At 51.3% G+C, this 24,029-nt stretch overlaps 3 protein-coding genes across 6 annotated transcripts; all 3 read left to right on the forward strand.

Moving 5' to 3' along the window:
• The first annotated feature begins 596 nt into the window (after positions 1–596).
• LOC107325835 (keratin, type II cytoskeletal 6B-like) lies at positions 597–7,452 on the forward strand. The gene is made up of 9 exons (XM_015887036.2): positions 597–1,438; positions 2,625–2,839; positions 3,678–3,738; positions 3,979–4,074; positions 4,786–4,950; positions 5,257–5,382; positions 5,715–5,935; positions 6,297–6,325; positions 6,442–7,452. The coding sequence occupies exons 1-9, from the start codon at positions 659–661 to the stop codon at positions 6,825–6,827; spliced, it is 2,079 nt and encodes a 692-aa protein (XP_015742522.2). The 5' UTR covers positions 597–658; the 3' UTR covers positions 6,828–7,452.
• A 2,699-nt stretch (positions 7,453–10,151) lies between these two features.
• LOC107325816 (keratin, type II cytoskeletal 5-like) lies at positions 10,152–14,586 on the forward strand. 4 transcript variants are annotated; one of them, XM_032441091.1, is made up of 11 exons: positions 10,152–11,135; positions 11,264–11,484; positions 11,967–12,027; positions 12,422–12,517; positions 12,633–12,797; positions 12,896–13,021; positions 13,380–13,600; positions 13,721–13,755; positions 13,987–14,067; positions 14,122–14,235; positions 14,290–14,586. In XM_032441091.1, exons 1-11 carry the CDS (start codon positions 10,461–10,463, stop codon positions 14,412–14,414), a joined length of 1,920 nt encoding a protein of 639 aa, XP_032296982.1. In that variant the 5' UTR covers positions 10,152–10,460; the 3' UTR covers positions 14,415–14,586. The 4 variants fall into 4 exon arrangements, with proteins under 4 accessions (XP_032296982.1, XP_032296983.1, XP_032296984.1 ...); XM_032441092.1 differs by having other exon boundaries at positions 10,152–10,827; positions 10,942–11,135; positions 13,987–14,220; positions 14,320–14,586; XM_032441093.1 differs by having other exon boundaries at positions 10,152–10,827; positions 10,942–11,135; positions 13,987–14,211; positions 14,320–14,586.
• Positions 14,587–18,824: 4,238 nt separating this feature from the next.
• Positions 18,825–23,799, forward strand: LOC107325817 (keratin, type II cytoskeletal 5-like). The gene is made up of 9 exons (XM_015887008.1): positions 18,825–19,491; positions 19,934–20,148; positions 21,203–21,263; positions 21,552–21,647; positions 21,855–22,019; positions 22,165–22,290; positions 22,394–22,614; positions 22,701–22,735; positions 22,841–23,799. The coding sequence occupies exons 1-9, from the start codon at positions 18,922–18,924 to the stop codon at positions 23,161–23,163; spliced, it is 1,812 nt and encodes a 603-aa protein (XP_015742494.1). The 5' UTR covers positions 18,825–18,921; the 3' UTR covers positions 23,164–23,799.
• The last annotated feature ends 230 nt before the right edge of the window (positions 23,800–24,029 follow it).

Genomic DNA, 24,029 nt, shown 5'->3' on the forward strand with positions numbered 1-24,029 from the left:
TCAATGTCTAATAGGTGTGTCACCAGGAATAAGAGGAAAAATGTTCACTCTGGCCAACATCGCTCAACCTGTCTGAAATGCTGCTCTTCGTTGCTTTGTTGCATCTCCAGGTTTTCTCTGGTCCCATCACACCCAGAATAATGTCCATAAGTACATTATTCAGCACAGAACACTCTTTTGAATGGGCACCTTGGCTTCTTGCCCATGAACCCCATCTCCGGAGCATCCCTCCATGACCAAACTCAACACAACCACACACCACCCCATTGCCTCCACCACCAACCCCGTGCTCTCCTCTTATCCCATTCAGCTTTAACCTGACCCAGCTGCAAGAGCCCGACTTGGAAAGCCATGGCCATGCAGTGAGGTGCAGAAATGCGTGTGCTGATGGAACCACCTCCTGCTCCATTGTCCATTGCTCAAGAACCAGCCCTGAGCTGCCCAGGGACCCTGGTGGGGCGTTCTGCAGAAGGTCCTGGGATGTAATTAAACACCGTGGTGAAACCGAACCGTAAACAAGCCATGAATAAAAACCCCTTGAATTATTTTGCTAAACTATAATTACACAATAAGGAAGCAGATTAATTAAGTAAAATATAAGTCCTGAAACTGAAGCTTGCAAGCAAAGCAGTTTATTTTAATTTCCACATTATTTCATATGAGATGGAAGTGTTTGCTGTGGGTTGGAAATGTTGGAAGCCATTCCTTGCTGCCAGGCAGACCAAACCCAGTGGATAAATTAAATTTTTGCATCTCAGGCACCTCCTGGAACGTATATAAGGAGCTGGGCTGTGCCTGGGAGCAGCCACAGGAGATCTCCTTGCGCTCCTCTCTTGCTCCACCACTTTCTTCCACCACCGCTGCTCCCGTCCCCGTGTGCCGCATCATGAGCCGGCAGTGCTATACCTCCAGCTCGCTGCTGGGTCGACGTGGCTTCTCTTCAGCCTCCGCTGTCTGCGGTCTGGGCAGAGCAGGCAGCAGCTCAGCCTCGGTGTGCCAACCTGCTGCACGGCGCTGCGGGTTGGGAGGCTTCAGCAGCCGGAGCGTCTGCGACCTGGGCCGCGGGCAGAGGATTTCCTTTGGTGGAAGCTGCCGTAGCGCGGCGTATGGTGCAGGCAGCGTGGGACGATGCGGCACTGCCTACGGCGGAGGTCGCTTCGGCGTGGGCACGGTGGTGGGGTTTGGTAACTGTGGAGGCTACGGGGGCCTGGGCAGCTACAGAGGCCTTGGGGATGGAGTGGCCATGGGCGGCTATGGCGGAGGCATCGGCATTGGGCTTGGAGGAGGTCGATCAGAAGGGATCCGTGGTGTGAGCATCCACCCGGAGCTCCTCAAGCCCCTCTGCGTGGGGGTGGACCCTGAGGAGTGCCAGGTGCGGACCCATGAGAAGGAGCAGATCAAGAACCTCAACAACCAGTTCGCCTGCTTCATTGACAAGGTGAGCCCCGCGGATAACGTGACACCAATGGCTCCTGGTGCAGGCACTGCTTGGATCCCAGCCCTTCTGCTGTGCCTCTCGATGGCCACCAGCCTGCTAAATGTCTCAGTCGGGGTCAGCAGCAAGCTAAAGCTTGTGGGACAAAGGAGGGAGATGATGAGATGACCTTGGAAGTCTTCTCCAACCTAGATGGTTCTACACCATGTGTGATTGGCAATTGCTCTCCTATCTCTACAAACACCAAAGAAACACCTTGGAGGTGCTCAAGACCGTGGATGGGGCCTGAGCAACTGATGGAGAAGTGGGACCAAGCCAGAGAAAGGGGTGGGGATGGGGGTGTTTTGAGGACTCTTCCAACCCAACCATCCTTTGGATCCATGATTCTATGATATGGTTGGATCACTAAGGTCCCACCCTGCCCAAACTATTCTACAGTTCTATGACAGCTGTTTGTACACTTCGCCCTGCAGAGGGAGAAGGATGCAGGTCTAGATAAAACGAGATAAACTTTAATTTCTCTGTCCAGTCTGTCAATGAGAGGATTTGGTGATTTCCTAAACAAACGTCATTTATCATTACCTTCTTAGCTAAGCCTAAGGGGCTTTCATTGCTGCTTAGGGGTGTGTTATGGAAAATGGTTTTTCAAATGACAGAGGGTTCTTTACTCCATCCAAGCTCAGATTTCCCCGTGAGCTGTTCCGCAGCGGAGAAAAACAAACCCAATGTAAAGGAGCCACCCTACTTCCTCCCGCTGCAAAAATGACTTATTCATGATCCATAAAGGTTCCCAAGTACTTAGGAGAGCTCTTTAATCTAGAAGTGAAAGGCATGATAAGTACCCGTGGTTAGAGCTTCAATCAGATGCATTCAAATGAGCTCTTGGATGGAGCTTTCAGTACTGGGAGAGCTCGTTCCTGGAATGAGCTCGTCAAAGCAGGAAGGGATCTTTCCTCAGTATAAGTGTGCTTTGCTCAAACAGATCATTGGGTTCCACATGGAGCAAGCACACGGGTGTTGTTCAGCCCTGGGCTGGGAGATGATGCCCTTAGCACTCAGGCTGCTGAGAAATCAGCCCTTAACCACTTGCCTTTTAGTTTTGCTCTTACATCCTGCAAGCAGAGGAACCAAAATGACTTTGCTCGATATTAGAGAGGCCGGGTGACTTTCTCATCTCTTCTTTCTGTAGGTCCGGCTGCTGGAGCAGCAAAACAAGGTGCTGACCACCAAGTGGGAGCTGCTGCAGCAGTACGTCCTGCCTGCATCCCGGCGCAACCTGGAGCCTGTCTTTGAGAATTTCATCTGCAACCTGAGGAAGCAGCTGGAGTGTGTGCTGGGGGAGCGAGAGAGGCTGGAGAATGAGGAGCGATGCCTGCGGGACCTGGTGCAGGAATACAAGTGCAAGTAAGCAGAGTGCAAAGGGGAGGTTAATGCATTGGTCCACGAGTCTAAACACTCGGGCACAGGGCAGGGGTCCTATTGCTGCACACCCAACACTTGCAGTATATCCATAGGAGGGGATGGGGAGCTCCTTCCCTCACCCTGATGCCATATCAAACTTCTCACATCACCAAACTCTGTGCCCCTGGTGCTGTCCCTTCCCTTCCCCTGGTGCTTTTTGATCTATGATGCAGATATTCTTTAATTGCTCCCTGTGTGCTATGCTCAGCCATAACCAGGACACTTGGTGGCTGGTTATGCACAGCCAGGATGAAAGAGTCTTCTCCAAAGATCTTACAGTTGAGCTCTTAGAAGTTTTCTCTCACTCGATGAGGTCAGACTCACCCTGTGAAAGTACTTCTCAGCCCCAATTACTTGGCCATTACGCACAGGCTCTGCTCTCATTGCAAATGGGAGTTTCATGGCTTGCTCAAGCTCCTGACCTCCCCTGGAGCATTTTGGCCACATTCAGCCCATGAACTCTCAGAGCAGAGTCCTGGATGCTTCCAAAAAGCCTCGCAGGGTTAGGAGGAGCACACCAAGCCTTCAACTCGGTGCAGAGTTTTGCACTCCTTGTGGTTTCACCTGACTTGCTGCCACCTCATAGTGGCCACCGATACTGCTGGCGTGGGCTATTTCAAAGTGCTGAACACAGCCAAGCAGGGGAGGAAAAATAACAACAAAGCAAAAGCCAAATAGGAGATACAAAGCAAACAGGGAGATGTCCTGGCTTTAGCTATGCTGGGCTGTGGGGATGGGACCCCCAGCAATCAGCACCCCCCCTCTCTGCTTTCCAATGCAGGTATGAAGATGAGATCAACAAGCGCACGGCAGCAGAGAATGAGTTCGTGGTGCTGAAGAAGGTGAGCAAAACCTGGGGGAGAAATGCAAAGCCACAGCACTGCCTGAGCAGGGGAAGCCCAACATAGAGGTGACCCAAGGAATGTGCAGAACCTCATCAGGTTTTAAGCACGGATAATGCAAACCCAGGTAGAGTCAGGGGTTGGCCACAGAGAGAGACCTGCAAATCTAAGAGAAAATAAACCTGGGCACAGCCCTTGGTTCTTTTCCCTCTTTTCACCCAACAAATGGTTTCTCTTCAGGACGTGGACTGCCTCTACCTGACCAAGGAAGAGCTGGAGGTGCGGGTGGGCCTCCTGCGGCAGCAGCTGGAGTTCCTCAAGTGCATCTATGCTGAGGTAAGAGCAGCTCACCCACTGCCCCGGGCTCTGAGAGCAAAACCAGCACAGGGAAAGGTGTCTTCTAAAATCCTACAACCACAGCCAAATAAATCCCAATCTCTGCATACACACCTGCTAAGGACACTGTTAGATGCTTTGGTTGCCTGCCACGCAGCTGGCTGCAAAAGGGAGAGACCTTTTGTATGAAAAAAAGCCCCTCAAATTTGCATCCAAACCAGAGTCACTGAAAGTCCCCAGTCTTGAAAACCCAGATTATTTTTAGCATTTCACTTATTCAGCTGCATATGCCAAAATCTTTTAATGGAAGTAATGCTTTCACCTAAAACATAGCAAGTTCCTACCAAAACACACAGGGGATGCTTGGTACTTGCTCTCCACCTTTCCTAACCTGCAGCCTGCAGGCAGTGGGCCCAAAGCACTTACCCCAAGGGATGCACAGCCCAAAAATCTGCTGGCACAGCTGCAATGCTGAGCTGCAATCAGCGAGTTGCTCCAGTTGGATTGCGTTGCTCCTTCAGGCAATCCCATATCGTGCCACCACAGCAAGTCCCAGCTGTTGGGAACAAGATCCCATATCCCAGTTGGGTACCCATAGGACAACTGTCCCTAGTTGTCCCCAAGGCTCCTTCTTCCCTCCAGACCCTTTAGTTGAGGTGCAGCCCTGGGGCTGGTGGGTGGAAGGGGAATGACCTGTGATGGATCTTGCAGGAGAGAGCACAGATGGACTGTCAGCTGTGTGACACTTCGGTCATTGTGCAAATGGACAACAGCCGGGACCTGGACATGGAAGGCATCATCAAAAGCGTGGAGTGCTGCTATGAGGAGATTGCCCAGAAGAGCAAGGCTGAAGTGGAGGCTTTCTACCAGACCAGAGTGAGTACTGCATAAGTGGCAATGAAACCCTCCACTAACAAAACCCCGAGGAGCACTTCTGTCCTCAATAACACAGCTCAAACCCATCCCTTGGTGTTTATGTACTGTAGTTTGATAAAGAAAACTGTGCCAAAAAGAAACCCAATCAACACAAAACCATAACTATTGCATGTGAAGAATCTCCCATAAAAAACAGAATGTCACGATCTCCTCCTGCACATCCATCAGGAGATCCCAAAGTGTTCATAAGGTCCCATCTCAGAGCATTGCTGCAGCTCCAATGTGTTGTCCCCTTCCCATGCACAGCTTGAAGAGCTCCACAGCAGCCGGGGCAAGTTCTGCGATGACCTACGGAACAACCAGAGTGAGATTGCAGAGCTGAACAGGATGATACAGAAGCTGCAGTGTGAATCAGATAACGTGAAGAAACAGGTAGGTAAAGAGCTGAGTGCTGCATGGGAGGCAGTGTGCAAAGGAACCCCCAGCCCCAGCTCCAACCTAGATGTGTCACCATGCTTCTCTAGGTGGCAGATTTATTTCTACCTAGCAGAATCCAGTTGGTTTGGCTCTCCCAGAACTAATAGCAGCTTCATGTTTGCTACAGTGCAGACAACACATCCCTTCATCCCCCAGTGCATGACCACTGCAGATGCCCAATCAAAATCTAGGTTTCTCCAGCAGTTTCTAGCTGAGAAGCAAGGGGGGAAACCTGCAGCCCTGCTGAGCTCTGTGTTGCTGTCTCAGCCACCCGTTGCCATTTACAGATTGCAGCCCTGCAGACGGCCATCTGCGACGCTGAGCAGCGCGGTGACTGCGCCCTCAAAGATGCCAGGCAGAAGCTGGTGGACCTGCAGACGGCTCTGCAGCAGGCCAAGGACAAGATGGCATGTTTGCTGAGGGACTACCAGGAGCTGCTGAATGTCAAGCTGGCCCTGGACATCGAGATTGCGACCTACAGGACTCTGCTGGAAGGAGAAGAGAGCAGGTGGGTGCATGCACAGCTGCAGCTTGCAGACAAACCCAACAGGAGAGGAAGGAGGGAATACTGGGTGGCTGCAGCTCCCCATGAGTGCAAAGAGGAGCACTGATCCTTCCCACATCCCTGTGGGCACAAAGAGGAGCATTGCTCCTTCCCATCTCCCCATGGGTGCATCCCCCCCCTCTCCCACTCAGTGCTGCAGGACATACAGACAGGGATGTGACATTTGGCCACCTGTGGGGTTTTGGGTCCAACCCGAAGTGGTTCAGTGGCCAATACAGACCACACCAGGGCACCAAGGATTTCTAAGACTGGGCAGCATCCCCTTAAAGCACATCTCTGAGACTCTGCCTTTTGTTTTTTACAGGATATGCACTGGCAACCCGGTGAGCGTAGGTAAGCCAACCAAGCGAGCCCCACTGTAAGCCTATAATCCCCTTCATTCCCTTTTACACCCCACACAACCTACCTGGCTGCTGCTCAGCACTGACCAGACCCTTCTTTTCCTACAGCCGTGGTCAGTGGCGGTGGCACGGTCGGTGAGTGCCGATCCTTATCTGGAATCGGTGGCAAATGCTCTGTGAAGACTGGAGGCAGCTCGGGGCTGGGAGGGGTGGTCTCATCCTTTGGGGTCAGCGGTGCTGGATTCAGTGCTCGCAGCGTGGACTGCGTCCCTAGGGTTGGGGGTGGCTTTGGGGCCCGGAGCGCAGCCAGCTGCGTGGGTCGCGAGGTGCTGCCTGGTGCTGATGGGCTGCAATGTGCAGCTGGAGTGGGCAACATAGTGTGTGCTGGAGTGGAGCAGTGCAGCCCAGGGGCTGTCATCATCCCAGGTCCTGGGGTGTGTGGAGGGGGCAGCCGATACAGCACGGCCGTGCGTGTGGTCAGAACGAGCCGGTAGGTGATGAAACACCATGTCACGTTGAGAAAAGAACCAGCATTTCTGCAGTAAAACAGTATTCCCCTTCCTTCTAACAGCTGAATCACACGAGCATGCATTGCACACGCAGTGAGGTCGGTAGCTCTGCCAAAAACAAGGTGGTTTTTTGAATGGTCACCACCCACCTTCTCTCTCATAGTGGTCAGTGGACCCCCCTCCTCCCCCACGTCTCAGCCAGGCAAGATTTGCATTTCAGTCTGCTGCCTTCACGGCTCTTCCTGCTCAGCCCCTTTTCTGAGGGATTTCCTGTCCCTCAGACAGCAATTGCAAAAGAACACCAAAATTTGCTCATCAGAAAGAGCAGCCACATCTTACAGTGCCCCAGATGAAGCCGCATCTGTTATTTAGCTCCTTTAATGACACCTGAAAATCCAATTTTTCCTGTTTACGAGAGGGTTGGTAATGGTTATGTAAATGGGCCCAAGTTGCTACACCAGGTTAGGTAGAGTAGATTTTAATTACACGCCGACGAGCACCTTATATTTCTGTAGTTAAATGCATGCGTTGTTTTTCCTGTGTGTGTACCAGATAGACAGATTTAATGCTTTTAATGTGTAAGTGAACAGTTGATTACCCTTCGCTTACTCCAGACTTTCAGCTGTACCTTCAATAAACTACATGCATTATTCAAGCTGTGCTCCACAGGTTTCATTTCCCTCCCAACATTAACAAAGCAGTGATGTATTCTCAGACCTGAACCTCCAAACGGGTTGAGTTTGTAGTTTGCAAGGCTTTAACTGAGTCATTAGATGATGTCTGCTCTCCTTCCCCATTCACTTTTGCATAGCTCTGTTCCATCAGAGGTGAGTGAATGCACAGCATCACCTGGGAAGCTGGGATCTCACACGCTGCAGGCAGAACACAAAGCAGGCAGGCCCTTGTTTAAGGCAATTAATGAGACCCAGCTCAGGGAGCAGCAAAAGAAATATATCCCACACCCCACCCCTGAAACCCTCTCGCAAGAGCAGGTTAATTTCTAAATGAAACAGATGTCTGTCTTTGCAAAACAGCATCAGTGGTGTCCTCAAGCACCACACCTTTAAAGCTTAAAGCCTGCACCAGGGTCTGCAGGATGCACAGGGAGGGATGAGCCCTCACTGCCCTTTTAGGCAGCTGAGATTGGGTGAAATCAGGCTCCTCATCCCTTTGCTCTGTGCTGGGCTCCTGTTCACAAGGCAGCATAGCCATGGAAGGTCCCCACAGCTCAGCTGGATGCTGGACAAATCAGCCATCACCATTGACCCCTTTCCCCCCCCACTCTCCTGGGCACCACCAAAAACCCCCAGGACATCCCCACTTTGAGTTTCCCTTTGGAGAAACCCATTCGGAAGCAGCTCAGGGTGCAGGCAGGTTTATTTACCCCTGTAATGCAAACTGAGGAGGAGTGAGAGTTGCAGTTTATTTCCCACTCCACTTCCTTGGCTTCACTGCTGACTCATGACTTGTCTGCCCCATCCTTCCTGCATCTCACTCCACAGCTGGGGAAATAAAACCATCCAGGCTTGGTTTGCCCATAGTTTCTACCACGGGCAGCCACAGCTGCTCCCAGGGGCACCAAAGCAGCCCAGCATCTCTCACATTAATGGGTGAAAACCTTTTACCACCCTGCCCTTCTCAACCCCAAGTATTGCAAAACCCATTGTTTCTGCTGCCTTCCTGAAGATGTTCAAGCAAAGCAGAAGGAATAAAGGCCAGGAGTCCAGACTTAGGATTTTTGGGGCTATTTTGGGGCTAAATCTTGTTGGATGTCACTCTAGATGTGGAACTTTGTTGGAGCTGATCTGAAGGGACAGATGTGAAAAGCCACATCTGGGCGTGGAACCCACAACCAACAAGAAATGGGGCATCTCCTCCAGCCCTCGCATTGCTCACATGCCTTGCAGACAGTGGGCTTCAGGGAGAAGAGTGTGGGAGCCCCAGCTGACAATTCCCTCTTTCTTCTGGCAGCCGCACCCTTAATGCCATTATATTCATTCAGCTCTAATATCTGATCCGAACCTGTTTGTCAGCTTCAGGACAATCAGCCTTCAGTGGGGTCAAGCCAGTATGAAGACAGTCTCGTTTTCCCATCATATTGAGGCTTTGAATTTTATGCAAATAATGAAGGCAATGGGTGCTTGTGGATCTCAGTAATATCCCAGGTAGCTTCATCCCAGTGAGCAACCCAGAGCTCTCCAGCCCAGGAATTTCAATGGGAAATTCAATGTGAACAACCAACTCCCTTGGTCTGAGCCCAACCGGCTGCATTTCTCCAGGGATAATTGCAGATGTGGTCTCATATATGCAGCAGAACAACAAGCACCTGCTTAATTTCTCTTCCAGTGGGACTTCAGCTCATGCATTCACAGCTCTGTAGTGCTGGGGCACATGAGCATATTGCAGAGGGCATGTGGAGTCCTGCCTTGCAAATGCACAGGCAGATGTTTAAGAGCCAGTCATGCACACAGCACGGTCTATCCACCAGAGCAAGAAGCTGAAAACCAAAATACGAAGAAGAAAATATTGTGAACACCCTAAAAACTGAGAGGCCAAAAGTGCCACCCAACCCCACTGGCTTTGCTTATTTTCTTTCCCAAGGACTTCAGAAAGTAAAACAACCAGAATTTGTGGGAGGAATTTTTTGCTTTTGGCAACATTTTGAATGGAAAGGTTCAAAGATCTTTCAAAGGAGAAAGCCAGAAACTCAAGACTGATCGCTCCGAGTGCTGAGCATGCAAATAGCACAGGTCCACAAACTGGGGCAAAATAGTGTCTCAGAAAATCTGTCTCTTTCGTTGACATGTTTTTAGGTGTTGAGGTGGAAATGCATCACAGCAACATCCCCTGTAGGCTGGGAATGGTGCAGTGGATGCTGCTGGGTGGATGGAGCCCTGAAAACCTGCCACAGATCAAATGCCTGACATGAAATAGCCACAGTGTGAGATGACACCGAAATGCAGCATCTCAAAGGCAAATGGATGGGTTGGATCTCTCTGTGCTTGGGTCTGGATCAGCTCAGGTTGGGTCTTTGCCTGACAAGTGTGAACAAATGCAACAGGAGAACTCAGAGCCCCGAGGAGGTGTCAGCCTTCATGAACATCACTCCCTTCATGCAGCAAAGTCCCATGCACTATTTCCATCCAGCTTTGTTCATTTTAATCTCGCTGCCTTTCACTTGAGTTGCTTTGCAGGAATCTCCACTAAACTCTTCTATTGCACCTCAAATAGGGCAGGGGCACCTGGGTAGATATTTCTCTTCATCCTTTTTCGTTTATTTTGCTTTGTAGGGATGAAATAAAACAAGGCATCTGTGCAAGCATGCTTTGCACTAAAGGTTGAGTGATTCTTGCCAGAAATCAGTTAGGTAATGCTTCTAGCTGAGCAGCTTCACGCTGGCTCCAACAGGTGTGTTTGGGTGCAATCAGTTTAACAAGTTTCAATCAGACAGCTCGCTGCCTGGCACGTCAAAACCATGAAGGCTCTGAGTTGATCTCTGGACTTCCATGCAACCAAGCCCAGATCCTCAGGGGGATAAAAAGGGCCTCCCAATTCTCACTCCCAGCACTGAGCTGCCCACATCCAGATTGCTGCTCCTTGTCGTGACCTCTTGCTGCCATGAGCCGGCAGGCGTACAGCACCAGGGCTGGGGGTGGAGGGAGGTCGTACAGCGCTGCTTCAGCCATCGTTCCTGGGGGTAGCAGGGCTGGCTTCAGCTCGGTGTCAGTGGCACGGTCTGGAGGAGGTGGTGGTGGCTTTGGAAGGCTCCTTGGAGGAGGAGGAGGAGGTGGTGGTGGAGGTTTTGGCAGCAGGAGCCTCTACAGCCTCGGTGGTTCCAAAAGAATTTCCTTTGGTGTTGGAAGCAGCTTCCGAAGTGCTTTTGGAGGTGGTGGATCTGGCCTGGGAGGTGGCAGCGGTGGTGGCTTTGGTCTTGGTGGTGGTGGAGGTGGTGGTGGCCTTGGATTTGGTCTTGGTGGTGGTGGAGGTGGTGGTGGCCTTGGACTTGGTCTTGGTGGTGGTGGTGGTGGTGGCTATGGCTTTGGTGGAGGTCCTGGTGGGCTTGGCTTTGGTGGAGCAGGAGGCATGGGGGGACTTGGAGGGCTGGGTGGTGGCAGGGGTCCCGTGGGGTTTGGTGGCCCACCTGGCATGGGCACCATCCAAGAAGTGACAGTCAACCAGAGCCTACTGGCACCCCTCAACCTGGAGATCGACCCCAACATTCAGCAGGTGCGCAAGGAGGAGAGGGAGCAGATCAAGAGCCTCAACAACAAGTTTGCTTCCTTCATTGACAAGGTGAGGTGTCATCAAGTGCTGTGGAACTAGTTTGGGATTTACTTGGTCTGTGCTGTGCACCAGTCTCAGTTACTGACTCTTGGCCATCAGCATGTATCTTCTGCTAACTCCTTCTTCCCAATGCCCAGGTTCGCTTCCTGGAGCAGCAGAACAAGGTTCTCGAGACCAAATGGACACTCCTGCAGGACCAGGGTCAGAAAAACAGCACGGGCAAGAACAACCTGGACCCACTCTTTGAGGCTTACATCAATAACCTGAAGCGGCAGCTGGCCAACCTGCTGAGCGAGAGAGGACGCATGGACGGGGAGCTGAAGAACATGCAAGACCTTGTTGAGGATTTCAAGAACAAGTGAGTGCCTGTTCGGTGGCACATCCCGGCAGCCTGGGGTGAAATGTGATGCAAATAGCTCAGCTTAGCATTAGGCAGTAGGATTAGTCTCACTTAGAACTAGTTTTCTCAAGGACAAACATCTAGCCTGAGATATTCATCAAACTTTCTATGAGAAAGGGGGGGAAAAAGGGCTTTAGTCCATAATGTGGCATCGGATGAACCTCCCTGTAATGCATGGCTCTCACACAGTGCCTCTCCCTGCAAAGCCTCTGCCACCTTGCATGGCAGAGGAGTGCTCCAGCAACATTCCTCCAAGCAGAAAACGCAGGTTCAGCCAGGACATGGCAATTTGTGATGAAACTTGCAAAGGAAAATCATCTAAACCTGCTTTATGTAAAATGTCACGCTTGACCCAAATCATCTTGCAGTTTCACTTGCACAGCTGCTCTGCTTATCAAGGTGTGACCCAGCACAGCTTTCCCTTCACTTTATCCCTGTAGGTATGAAGAGGAAATCAACCGACGCACAGCAGCAGAGAATGAATTTGTGGTGCTGAAGAAGGTGGGTGAGATGAGTTGTATGGATGCTGAGCCATCCCCAAGAAGTGCACACAGTGGGAGCCCTAACAGATGGGAGATCTCATAGAGATACACCCTCATCCTTTAAATTAGTGCTATGGTTTTAGGGGAAAGGAATGAAGGGATCTGAAGGAGGATGGAAGTAAAGTCTTGACACCAAACTAAGCATTTATGCTTGCTTGAGCAGAATAGACCATATAGATATAAAGATGTTGAGTAGTGATGGGAACTGCATGTCCTAAGGCCAAATGGGCTGCATGCTGTCCTTATCCTCTAGCAAGGCTACACCCAGCACTTCTCTTGGCCAAGAGATGTCCTCATGGTGGCCTTCCAAGAGCATGTGCTGATAAGATGTCCCTATGGCTGCTCTCTTCCAGGATGTGGATGCTGCTTACATGAATAAAGTGGAGCTGGAGGCCAAGGTGGATGCTCTGACGGATGAGCTCAACTTCCTCCGAGCCCTCTACGAGGCGGTACAGACACCCTCCTCCCCTGACTCTGTCCTGCCATCACCCCCAGGCACTGACTGTCACTTCAGGTGGCATTTTGAAGGTAAGTGCAGCTGGGTCCCTACATGCTTCCCCACAGGAACTGGCTCAGCTCAGTGCACAAGCATCTGACACCGCCGTCATCCTGTCCATGGATAACAACCGGGACCTGGACCTCAGCAGCATCATAGCTGAAGTCAAATCACAGTATGAGGACATTGCCAACCGCAGCAGGGCTGAGGCGGAGGCTTGGTACCAAACCAAGGTGAGCACACTTGTAGGTGTATCTATGGGAAGAATATGTGTGAGTCTGTCTAAGTCACTAGACAGCTCTGAATGCTTCCTCTTCCTTCTGAACCCCAGTATGAAGAGCTGCAGGCCACGGCTGGGAAGCATGGAGATGACCTGCGCAACACAAAGGGGGAGATCTCTGAGCTCAACCGGCTCATCCAGAGGATCCGAGCAGAGATAGAGAACACAAGGAACCAGGTAGGAATGGCAAAAGAGACCCATTCTGGGGTCCCTAAGCATTGCAGCACTGCCACCATTTGCTGAACAGAGACATCAGCAGCCACAGAGTGTGATGTACCTGGAAATGGGTATCACTGTGTCATGCATCAAACCAGGCTGGCATTGCAACTCCAGGACCATCAGATATGGCTGAATGACCTGTCCCATCCCCAGCCATGGACTGGTGCCACTTCCCCTTCCATCAGTGGCCCAGGGACCCATCCATGGCCTTATGCCTCAAGTGATGGAACACCCACAGCCTGTCCAGGAATTGTGCTGCCTGACTCTTACCCAAAGAGAAAGGCAGCAGCCAGGATTCCCTGTTGTCCCCTTGCAGTGTGCCACCCTGCAAACAGCCATCGGAGACGCTGAGGAGCGTGGGGAGCTGGCTCTCAAGGATGCTAAGGCAAAGATGATGGAGCTGGAGGATGCCCTACAGAAAGCCAAAGCTGACATGGCCCGGCAGCTACGCGAGTACCAGGAGCTGATGAATGTAAAGCTGGCCCTGGACATCGAGATTGCAACCTACAGGAAGCTGCTGGAGGGCGAGGAGAGCAGGTGGGAACAGAATTCCTGCAGAAATAAATAGCAAATGTCACTTCTCTGCTCTGAGCTTGTTGGTCCCTCTGCCTGCATCTGCATTTTGCACTAATGTCCCCTTTATTTGCCCTCCAACAGGCTGAGCGGAGAAGGACTCAACCCCATCAGCTACTGTAAGTACCACAGTGCACATCTTCCTTAGGTCCAATGAGAGTAAAGCTTTAGGAAAAGAGAGATTTTACCCAACTGCTCCATATAAGACAATCAGAACTTATTGGAGCCCTTAGTGACTTGGGGACGTTGGGTTCAGGCCCTATGGGTCCAAGCCCTGATGGTGGTGCTTTCTGGAACCAGCCAGCACCAGAACAGATGTCCAACATTCTGGCTGTTTTTTTTCCTTGCAGCAGTGATCAGCTCCAGCTCTGGCACAACTGGTGGAGGAGGAGGATTTGGTGGACTGAGCCTAAGTGGAGGTGGAGGTGGAAGTGGATATGGTCTTGGAGGAGGAGGAGGTGGAAGTGGATACGGTCTTGGAGGAGGTGGTGGTGGAAGTGGATACGGTCTTGGAGGAGGAGGTGGAGGCTACAGCTTTGGAAGTGGAGGAGGACTTGGACTTGGAGGTGGAGGTGGTCTTGGAGGTGGGTATGGAGGTGGTAGTGGGCTCGGGCTTGGAGGAGGCAGCATTGGAAGTGGGCTGAGTTCTGCAGGAGGGAATTTCAGCTCTGGGAGTGCAAAAGGCACCAATCCAGGTGTGAAAATCGTCTCCAAAACCTCCTCCAGCAAAAAGAGCATAAAGAGCCAAAGCCTGAAGAATGCCTCACAGCCTGAGTAAAGTGATGCTGCCAGCCCCCCCAGCCCCCAAAGCCATCACTGCTGCATCGCTCCCATACCGCTCCCGCACCCACCACCTCTCTGCTGTAGTTCTTAAGCATTTGGGTTCCACCTCAGGAAAGCAGCAAGCACAGGCTAACCGGATCTCTCCAAGCACCAAAATGGGTTTCAAAGGAAAACACAGGTCTATGAGATTTTTGGAATGGGGAATTTTTAGTTTTGGTTTTGTTTTGTTTTTTGTTTTAATGAGGGTGAGCAGCCTGTAATTGCAGCCAGCTGATGGCCCTCAGCAGCACAGATCAAATAGCAGCTCAGACGCAATAACTGGGTTTTGAACTCGGTTTTGCATTCACTGTTCTGGCCTGCAGAAGCCCAGGGACGGGCTGGGAACATGGCTTCCATCCAGGCTGCTTCACTCTCGCTGCTGGAACAAATCAAACTCATCCCTTCAAGTCAAGTAACTCATCTTCACACATCTCCATACATCTGTGAGGGGTTTTTTTCTGCTATGTAGAAACACTCTGGGAGGCTGCTGAAAGATCCCAGGCAGTGGTTTGCAAGCTCAGCACCCCTCTTAAGACACCTCTTCCAATGGCAGCACACAACCAAGATGAGGAGACACTTCCCAGTCATTGAGTTCAATGGAAAATATCCCTCTTCTCCCCACCTGTGGCTGAGCTTCAAAAAACGCATCACTTCCAGCTGTGCTGAGCAACCACACAACATCTGGAGAGCTCCCTGAGATGCCCACAGAACCCTGAACCACTCTCACCTATGTCTTTTCTTTTCCCAAATGGACTTTTGCCCCATAGCAACACCTTGTGGGTGCATTTGGTCACCCCTGATGGATCCCAAGAAGGTGGGAAAGGGCACGTTCCCTAAATTAGCAGGTTTTTTTTGGGGGGGTTGTTTTAAAAAATAAGCAGGGCAGAGAGGTTTTCAGAAGATCCGTGTTTGCAGTTACATTGGGTTGTTGTTGTCTTGCTTCATGCTGGGTTTTGTGGGAATGGCTTAAAACGTGCTGAAATCACCCCAACGCCCAAACCTCATTGACTTTCCCCCATGGTGTCAGCAGCAATAATCAAGGTAAATGTCTGCTGAGATGAAAATGCCCTGCAAAAACCCACACAGAGGGCCACGTCCATGCTGCTCCAGGGGGACCTCATCCGCTCCATGGGGTATGCATTTCTGGGCCAAAAGAGACCCAGTTGGGTAAAAAATGCAGTCAGATCTCAGCCAAACTGCGGCTATTGGGAGCAGGTGCCAAAGGTACCCCCTTTCTGATGGGATCTGCCCCTGTAGTGCTCCACTCTGCCTTGATTTTGGTGAAAATATCGACTAACAGAGAAATTTGCAGCTTCTTATACTTCAATGGTAGTAAAACAATGCTGTGTTTCCCTTCCTCTCTCTTTTGGGAATGTGTCCAATAAAACAACTTTAATTTATTTGTTCCCGTGTGCTTTTCTTCTCAAAGCAGAACCAGCAGAATGAGCCTGCAGAACAATGAATGGGGGGAGGATTTTGTTTGACTTGAGGGAAAAGGTATCAAAACTCTGACAAGGAAAATACAATGAAATGCTTGAAATCAGGCTGTCAGAAAGTGAATTGAGATGTGGGGAAAGAGGAGGAAAAGGGACAAATAATATCAGTCACTGTTTATTTCTTGGATCATTAGGATAAACCCAAAAGCTTTTCTTCTAGAAAAGAGGATTTGGGGCAGCTCAAAAAGCTCAGGATAAAGTGAAAACAGGAGAAATAAAGGTCCTGCAGTGTTTAATGTTGGCTTTCTCAAGGGACATACAGTGCAGGGTGCTGGGGGAGGATGGTTTCGGTGATGGAGCGGAGCAGCCTATGAGGGCTTCAGGTTTGGTGATTGCAAAAGGGGAAGGAGAAAGAAATAAGAAGAGAAAGCAAAAAAGAACCCTCAGTCAAACCCTCACACCTTATTGCATTTCAAAGGGCCAGACGCTTCGCTCTGCCCTCACCATCCCCAGGGCAGGAGCGTGGAGGAAAACCTCACTGGGATCCTGGAGGCACCGAGCGTGGAAGCACCACCCAGAAATCAAAGGAGCTGCAGTGAAAGAGACCAAAATCTGGAGGAAAATCCCCTTTCCTCGGCCCCCACGTGGGATGGTGTTGGGGGTAAAGAGGCCAAAAATGAAGGAAGGTTAAAAATAAATGGTGAATCATCTCAGGTTGTGCGCCCTGTGCTAAGGCTGAACTGCAGAGCTTGGTAGGTGTTAATGCAGCTAAGGATGATCTAACCTGAGCTCACCTTACATTGGGAGTGTCTTTTATGCCCAAGAGAATTTAAAATATAAATAAAAGAATAAAAAAAAAAAAAGAAGAAAAATAAAGAAGAGAGATTAAAAATAAAGGAGGAAAAAATAGATAGGACCCAAAAGAAAGGTGGGGATGCCCAAAGGGGGCAAACACAGCAGCCCTGGGCAGCTACAGAGAGAGCAAGGAGTGAGACATGGCAAGAATCCTCCTCAGGTTCTGTGCCTAACCCTCGCTCACTGAGCCCTTTGTAATATCCACTTAATTACCACTGTCTGCAGCAACAGGCTTTCCTAGAAGAGCTGGGAGGTAATGAGTGCCTTACCATCAAGCCTTTTTCTCTTTGTGTTAATTACAACACTGAGCTTGGTTCCCAGGTGTGACTTTGCATAGCTCTGGGAGCCAAAGGCATGCACCCCGCACTGCTGCTTGGCCCCTGTCCATGGCTCCATCTGCAGCCATGGATCCATCCATCAGGAACCCAATCTCTCTGCACACATGCTGTTCTCCCAGCACCATTTATTTCACATCAATAGCCACAGCAGCATTCCTGGAATTGGAGTTAGGATTGGGTCCTGCTGTCGTTGTGCATTGCTTTGAAACAGGAGCTCCTTCAGCTTCGGGATAGGTGGGTGTGGGGGTAGTTTTCATGCCAAAATATGGTGTTTCCAGTGCCTCCACTCCTGAGCTGAGAGCACCCCCTCGCTACAGCCTGGCCCCACTCCTTCTGCTCACCCCAGTGAGCTCCGTGCCCATGACTCACATCACTGGCATCACGCAACGGACGGCACGGATGAGGGTTGGGAACGCATTTAGGATCGCAATAAGGAAATAATAAAACGAAATGAAATAAAACAAAACAAAATAAATAAATAAACAAACAAACAAACCCTTCTTGCTCAGGTTCTTTCAAGTTCCCAGACAGAGCAAACGGCAGCTGGAAACACATCAACAGAAACAAGCCATGAGATGCCGCAGATACCCCCGAGCGACTCATTCTGGATTAAGTTCCGTACTTATTGCTCACGTAGCCAATATTTTAAAGTCTCTTTGATTCAGTTTTATCTTTCTGCCGTGCGTTGTTGGCTTATCTGGCACACGGATGGCAGCTGGGCTGGGTCTGCCTTGCAGATGGGTTTGGGTGGGTGGGTAGGGGATGTGCAACACATCCTATTGGGGGCATAAGAAGAGGTCCCATCCACTGCTCCTGCACCACCCCAAAGCCCCAGTGCAGGGAGGGTTCACCTGAGCTCAGGATCAAGGAGAAAAACATCCGAGATGATCTCAGCAGAGCGAGGGAGGGGATGGGAGGGAGATGGGGGAGAAGGGGGTGAGTTCCCCCTATTGAGCACAGTGACGCAGAGGGTTTGAGGGTGAATGTGGGGGTTGTGATAGAAAACAGCTTCCTAGGGCTCAAAACAAGTCCCCAGCAGCTCTGTAGTATCTCCTTTGGTAGGGTCAGTGCACTACTTAATGCAGTTTCACATTGTTCAGGAAAGGCGAGTCCTTTGCTGTCTTTGAAAGCTACGACAATAGATTTCTCTTTTCCTCCTGCAATGGAGAGAGACGAGTTTTCGCTCAAACAACCAGCAGACCCCTCCCACTCAGCCCCTGATCCCAATGAGCTCTTTACCAAGAGGAACCACAAGTATTGTGCTGGGAGAGATTCCCCTCCACCCCTCCTCCTTAACCCCCCCAGCTCCCCTGCACAAAACCCAGCCAGTCCTGGGGACATCAGCCCCTATATTTTTTGCATTCAATGTGCTCAACCCCAACTTTCCCCCCCAATTCAGTGCAGGGAAGCAGGGAAGCTTGCTCCAACGAGTGAGCTTTGGCATAAGGAACAGCATCTCCTGGGGCTCTGGGAGCTTCGTGCCGGGTCCTGCTCGTGCCGATCCCGTCCAGTTCTCCATTGGTGACTCAGGGCTCTGGGGGCGGGGGGAGCTCCCTCGCTCCGTTACTTTCTTGCCTGCAAACAATGCATTTTTCAGCGCCTCGACGTAGCCTAGGTGTGTTTGACAAGGCAAGTTGCTGCAAGGCACGTCAAGTTCTGAATCCCCGTGCCAAGTTTTCCAAGCAGATAAAAGAGGAGGCTCCCAGGCTCTCCCATCACAGGGGTTTCTGTCTCCGTTGCCCTCTGCTGCTTTCCTGCTGCTCAGCTGCTCTCACCAGCTCTTTCCCACCCCCCCCACACACTCCTGATCTTTGCGTTTCCAGCTGCACGAACCATGAGCCGGATCTCATACAGATCTTCCACCGGAGGGGGCGTGAGGGGCTTTAGCTCGGGTTCTGCTATTGTGGGAGGCGGCGGTGGGACACGGAGCAGCTTCAGCTCCGTCTCTGTCTCCAGAGTTGGAGGAGGAAGAGCTGGAGGAGGAGGAGGCTTCGGAGCCGGAGGAGGCTTCGGCAGCAGAAGTCTCTATAACATGGGAGGAAGCAAAAGAATCTCCCTCGGCGGAGGGCTGCGGAGCGGAGCTGGAGCTGGATACGGCTTTGGTGGAGGAGCCGGCTTTGGTCTGGGCTTTGGTGGAGGAGCAGGCTCTGCTTTGGGCTTAGGAGGAGCTGGTGGCGGTGGTGGTTATGGGATGGGATTTGGGATGGGTGGTGCTGGATTTGGTGGTCGTGGTGGCCCCGGGTTCCCCGTTTGCCCACCCGGTGGTATCCATGAAGTGACTGTCAACCAGAGCCTGCTGGCACCGCTCAAACTGGACATCGACCCCGAGATCCAGAAGGTGCGGACACAGGAGAGGGAGCAGATCAAGACCCTCAACAACAAATTCGCCTCCTTCATCGACAAGGTGAGAGCTGGGTCTCAGCCCGGGCACATTCTCTTTTGCCTCAGGAAAGAACAGCAGCAGCTTTCTTGGGATTCAGGGCTTGCCTGAACTAATCCATGAACTAAGACTTCCAGAGCCTCATTTTGCTGACATAACAAATCCCCCCTTTGCCTAAATAAACTGCCCTGGCAATGCATGGATCCTCCATGGGTTGTAAAGGGGCAAAGCCCCTCCACAAGACACCACCAGTTTAAGCTATTAAGGAGGGTTGAGCATCCAGTGCAGGGAGAAACACATAGAATTGCAAGCACTGATGCTTGGTAGCTTGATAGCTCTTGAAAATTCACCCTAAGCTGCTCGTGCTGCTTTGGAGAACTCAGAGCCTTGAATTGCTGTGGGGAAGTCCTCATTCCATGCTCTTCTTCTCCTTCTGGTGGGTTTCAGCCATGTTTTGTTTCCCCAGGTGAGGTTCCTGGAGCAGCAGAACAAAGTGCTGGAGACCAAATGGAGCCTCCTGCAAGAGCAGGGCCACACGGTCACCAGGAAATCCTTGGAGCCCCTCTTTGAGAGCTACATCAACAACCTGAGGAGGCAGCTGGACAATCTGATGGGGGAGAGGGGACGGCTGGACTCGGAGCTGCGGAGCATGCAAGACATGGTGGAGGACTTCAAGAACAAGTAAGAGATAGAGCTCTGTAGGTCAACAGACATGGAAATTGATTTCAGAGGAGCTGGGCTCTAAGAACATTTAGGTGCTTTTTTTAAGGCAGGGCAGTTTGTTTTCCATTGGTGAGAACAAACTCTCCTTCATGCAACGAGATCTGGCCAACCTTAAGTTGGAGTAAAACACCCTGAAGGATGGAGACGTGGTAATATTAGAGAGCTGAGCTTGTGAATAGTCAGATTTTGGGGTTAGATCTGGCAGGATGGGCTGACGCAAAGCAGCTCTTGGTATGTTGTCCTTGGGTGCATTTCAGGTCTTGGTATGAGTTAGAGCTTTCTGGAAGTGCCAGCTAATCCAACAAAGAGTATTGTCTGGATCTCGGAGCTACTGCCTGGGCAAGAGAACATGTTTTATTTCAAGTCTGGAGCCGGTTCCCCACCCGCTGGTTCATTTTGACCTTGCCTGCTGTCCACCCAAGCTCCAGCTGCAGGGAAATGCTCAGCAGCATTAGCTGCAGGACTGGCACAAACCTGCCTTTCAAAGCCAGGTCTTTGCCACAACAGCCCACATGCTTTGTTGGCTTTCTAGCTAAGCCCTGCCCTGATTATCTGATGAGAGGATGTTGCTCAGAGCCATAAAAATTTCCCCATAGACGTAATCTGAGGCTTACTTAATGATCTGCCCTTGCACAACCGTGGTTAAAGAATCACAGCCTTCTCTTTTCTTTTTTAGTAGATTAAATGGTGAGTTATTCAGAGCCATTATTATTATTATAACATCAAATATCCAACAGTCGCATTGCTGGGTATTGCAGTCCAGCATCACTGAAAGCCTCCTCACATCTTTGCTTTGCACAAAGGTCTCTACACAGCCCTGCATGAGCTTGGCTCTAAGGGCAGCAGTTGGATTCTTTTGGTTTCAGCCAGGACTTCTCACACATGGAGTCCTTGCAGGTTCAGCCCCCATGCTCATTTGCTCTGCATTGGCTCTATAAAGAAGTGGGAGTGCAGGATGAATCTGCTCTGTGGGTCTCTTTGCTGCTACCCAAAGCCTTTCCTATCTCCGCAGGTATGAGGATGAGATCAACCGGCGCACGGGCGCAGAGAACGAGTTCGTGGTGCTCAAGAAGGTGAGCAAAGAGGGAGCAAGGGAAGGGGGAATGGAATAAAAGGGTTGAGTCCAAGCAGAGCTGCTGGGAGATGGGGTCCTGCGGCATCACAGCAGGATCAGGCATTGGAATACAGCATTAGCACAACCAGACGTGGGTAATGGACTGATTACTGCTCCAGATACCCACAGCAAGGCTGCAGTTCTGACCCATCACACCTCCCTGAATCCGAGCTTTGCCCTCTGTCCAAAAAAAAGACATCCCTTTGCTGTGGGTTTTCACCTGAAGCTTCTCTTTGTTTTGCTTTAGGATGTGGACGGTGCTTACATGAACAAAGTGGAGCTGCAGGCCAAAGCAGACGGGCTGGCAGATGAGATCAACTTCCTGAGGGCTCTGTATGAAGCGGTGAGCAGTCGGTTCCCTGCACAGCATCCCCTGCAGCTCCGTGCCCACAAACCTTGTCCCCAAGTGCCACATCTCCACATTTCTTTAACACCTCCCTGTGCCAATAGAGAGAAATGCAAGGAATGGCATCTCTTGGGAGCTCTGAAGCCATCTTATGGCTGCAGAAAGCAGACAATCACCTCAATTCTGTTCTATCATCTTCTGCAGGAGTTGTCCCAGATGCAGCAGCAAGTGTCTGACACCTCCGTGGTGCTTTCCATGGACAACAACCGCAGCCTGGACCTCAACAGCATCATCGCAGAGGTGAAGGCACAGTATGAGGACATTGCCAACCGCAGCCGGGCTGAGGCAGAGGCTTGGTACCAGAACAAGGTGGGTAACTGGGACCGCAGCTGCTGCATCGTATTAGATGAAGCAAGGTGCTCGGAGATCCCTTTCAGCCTGCACCCAGACTTGGTACACACCATTCCCAGCCCCATGGTCCCTCATCACTGCTTTTCTCCTTTCTGCCTACCAGTATGAAGAGCTGCAGGTCTCAGCTGGGCGCCACGGGGATGACCTCAGGAACACCAAGATGGAGATCTCAGAGATCAACCGGATGGTGCAGCGGCTGCGCAACGAGATTGAGAGCGTGAAGAAACAGGTAAGGGGGATGCTCCTGGTTTTGGGCAGGGATGGAAGCCCATGTCCTGTATTGGCATTGGGGTAGCCCAAGTTAAACAGCTGTCTGCTTCCCTCTGTTTTAGTGTGCCAGCCTCCAAGCAGCCATCGCTGAGGCAGAGGAACGTGGGGAGATGGCCCTGAAAGATGCCAAATCCAAACTGGCCGAACTGGAGGATGCCCTGCAGAAAGCCAAGGCAGACCTGGCCCGGCAGCTGCGTGAGTACCAGGAGCTGATGAATGTCAAGCTGGCCCTGGACATTGAGATTGCCACCTACAGGAAGCTGCTGGAGGGCGAGGAGAGCAGGTGAGTGCAGAATCCCTGCAGTGAGATGCTCCCAGGTACCTCTGCATCTTGCCTTCATTACCTCCTCCTTTCCCTTTCCCCACCAGGCTCGCTGGAGAGGGTGTTGGAGCCGTGAGTGTCTGTAAGTATCTCCCCCTCTCCCACTCCTGTTTGGTGGGATTGGTCCCCCCACTCCGGGGACCTGCAAGACTCTGAGTTGGGGTGACCCATCCCTGTTCCCTTGCAGCTGTAGTGAGCAGCTCCAGCGGGATGGGCTACGGCGGCGGCATGGGAGGAGGTCTCGGCATGGGTGGAGGCCTCGGCATGGGCAGTGGTCTCGGCATGAGCAGCGGTCTTGGCATGGGCAGTGGTCTCAGCATGGGAGGAGGAGGCAGCTACACCATGAGCAGCAGCGTCGGAGGTGGAGGATTCGGGGGTGGAAGTGGAAGCTACAGCTACGGTGGAGGCAGCAACTTCAGCTCCAGCAGCAGCCGAGGGGTCAGCTCCAGCACAGGGGGCAGCGTGAGGATCGTTTCCAAGACCACCACCAGCAAAAAGACCATCAGATAAGGATGGTTCCAGCCAACGGCGTGTTTCCTGCCTTCCAAAAGCAACGTGCTGCCTTACCAATCAGTGCTGTACATAACTGCGCTGCGCCCTCTCCTCCCTCCGTCCTTCACCAGCATCTCTCAGGGTATTGGGGGGAGACCAGGACCCCACCGTGAGAATCTGGAGCACCTTTGAGCAAAGCACAGGTTGTAGCAAGTCACCAATGGGGCCTTGGGAGCTGGCATGATCCCCAACACCAGCCCTCCTTCAGTCCTCCCCACGAGGTCATGCATTTAAAGCAAAGCATTTTAAAGCACTTTGCTGAACAGGGGGGAGGCCACATGTATTCGTTTCATTCACTACACAACTATGGGGACAGCCCTGTGAAACCTCAGCCCCATGTCCATGGCAAGGACTGGAGCCCCAAGAGGCTCTGCAAGCCCCTGTTCACATCACGTTACAACCTCCAACCTTTCAGCTGCAATTAAAAGATTTTTCCAGCCCTTTCTATACTCTCAGGAACCCAAGGGAAATGTTACTGCTTTTCTGTGTACAAGAATTGCCACTGATCTCCACCTTCTTGCCCCCATGGCTATAACCTCTTCATTTCCTACCATACTGTATTGTCCAATAAAGAGCATCTGTCATTTTTAAAAACTGCTGGTTTTTTTTGGCTTTATTCTCTGCTGGGAAATGGTTTGGAGACAAGAAGGCTCTATGGAAGCAGATATCACTGCAGCCTTCCAGTACTTATATGGAGCTTGTAAAAAGAAGAGCAACTTTATGCAGTGGCAGGTAGTGATAGGACAAGGGGGAATGGCTTTAAATTAAAAGATAGGAGATCTGGGTGAGATGTGGGGAGGATATTCTTTACCCAGAGGTGGTGA

The sequence above is a fragment of the Coturnix japonica genome, linkage group LGE22C19W28_E50C23 (genome assembly GCF_001577835.2).
Source record: "Coturnix japonica isolate 7356 linkage group LGE22C19W28_E50C23, Coturnix japonica 2.1, whole genome shotgun sequence".
NCBI lineage: Eukaryota > Metazoa > Chordata > Aves > Galliformes > Phasianidae > Coturnix > Coturnix japonica.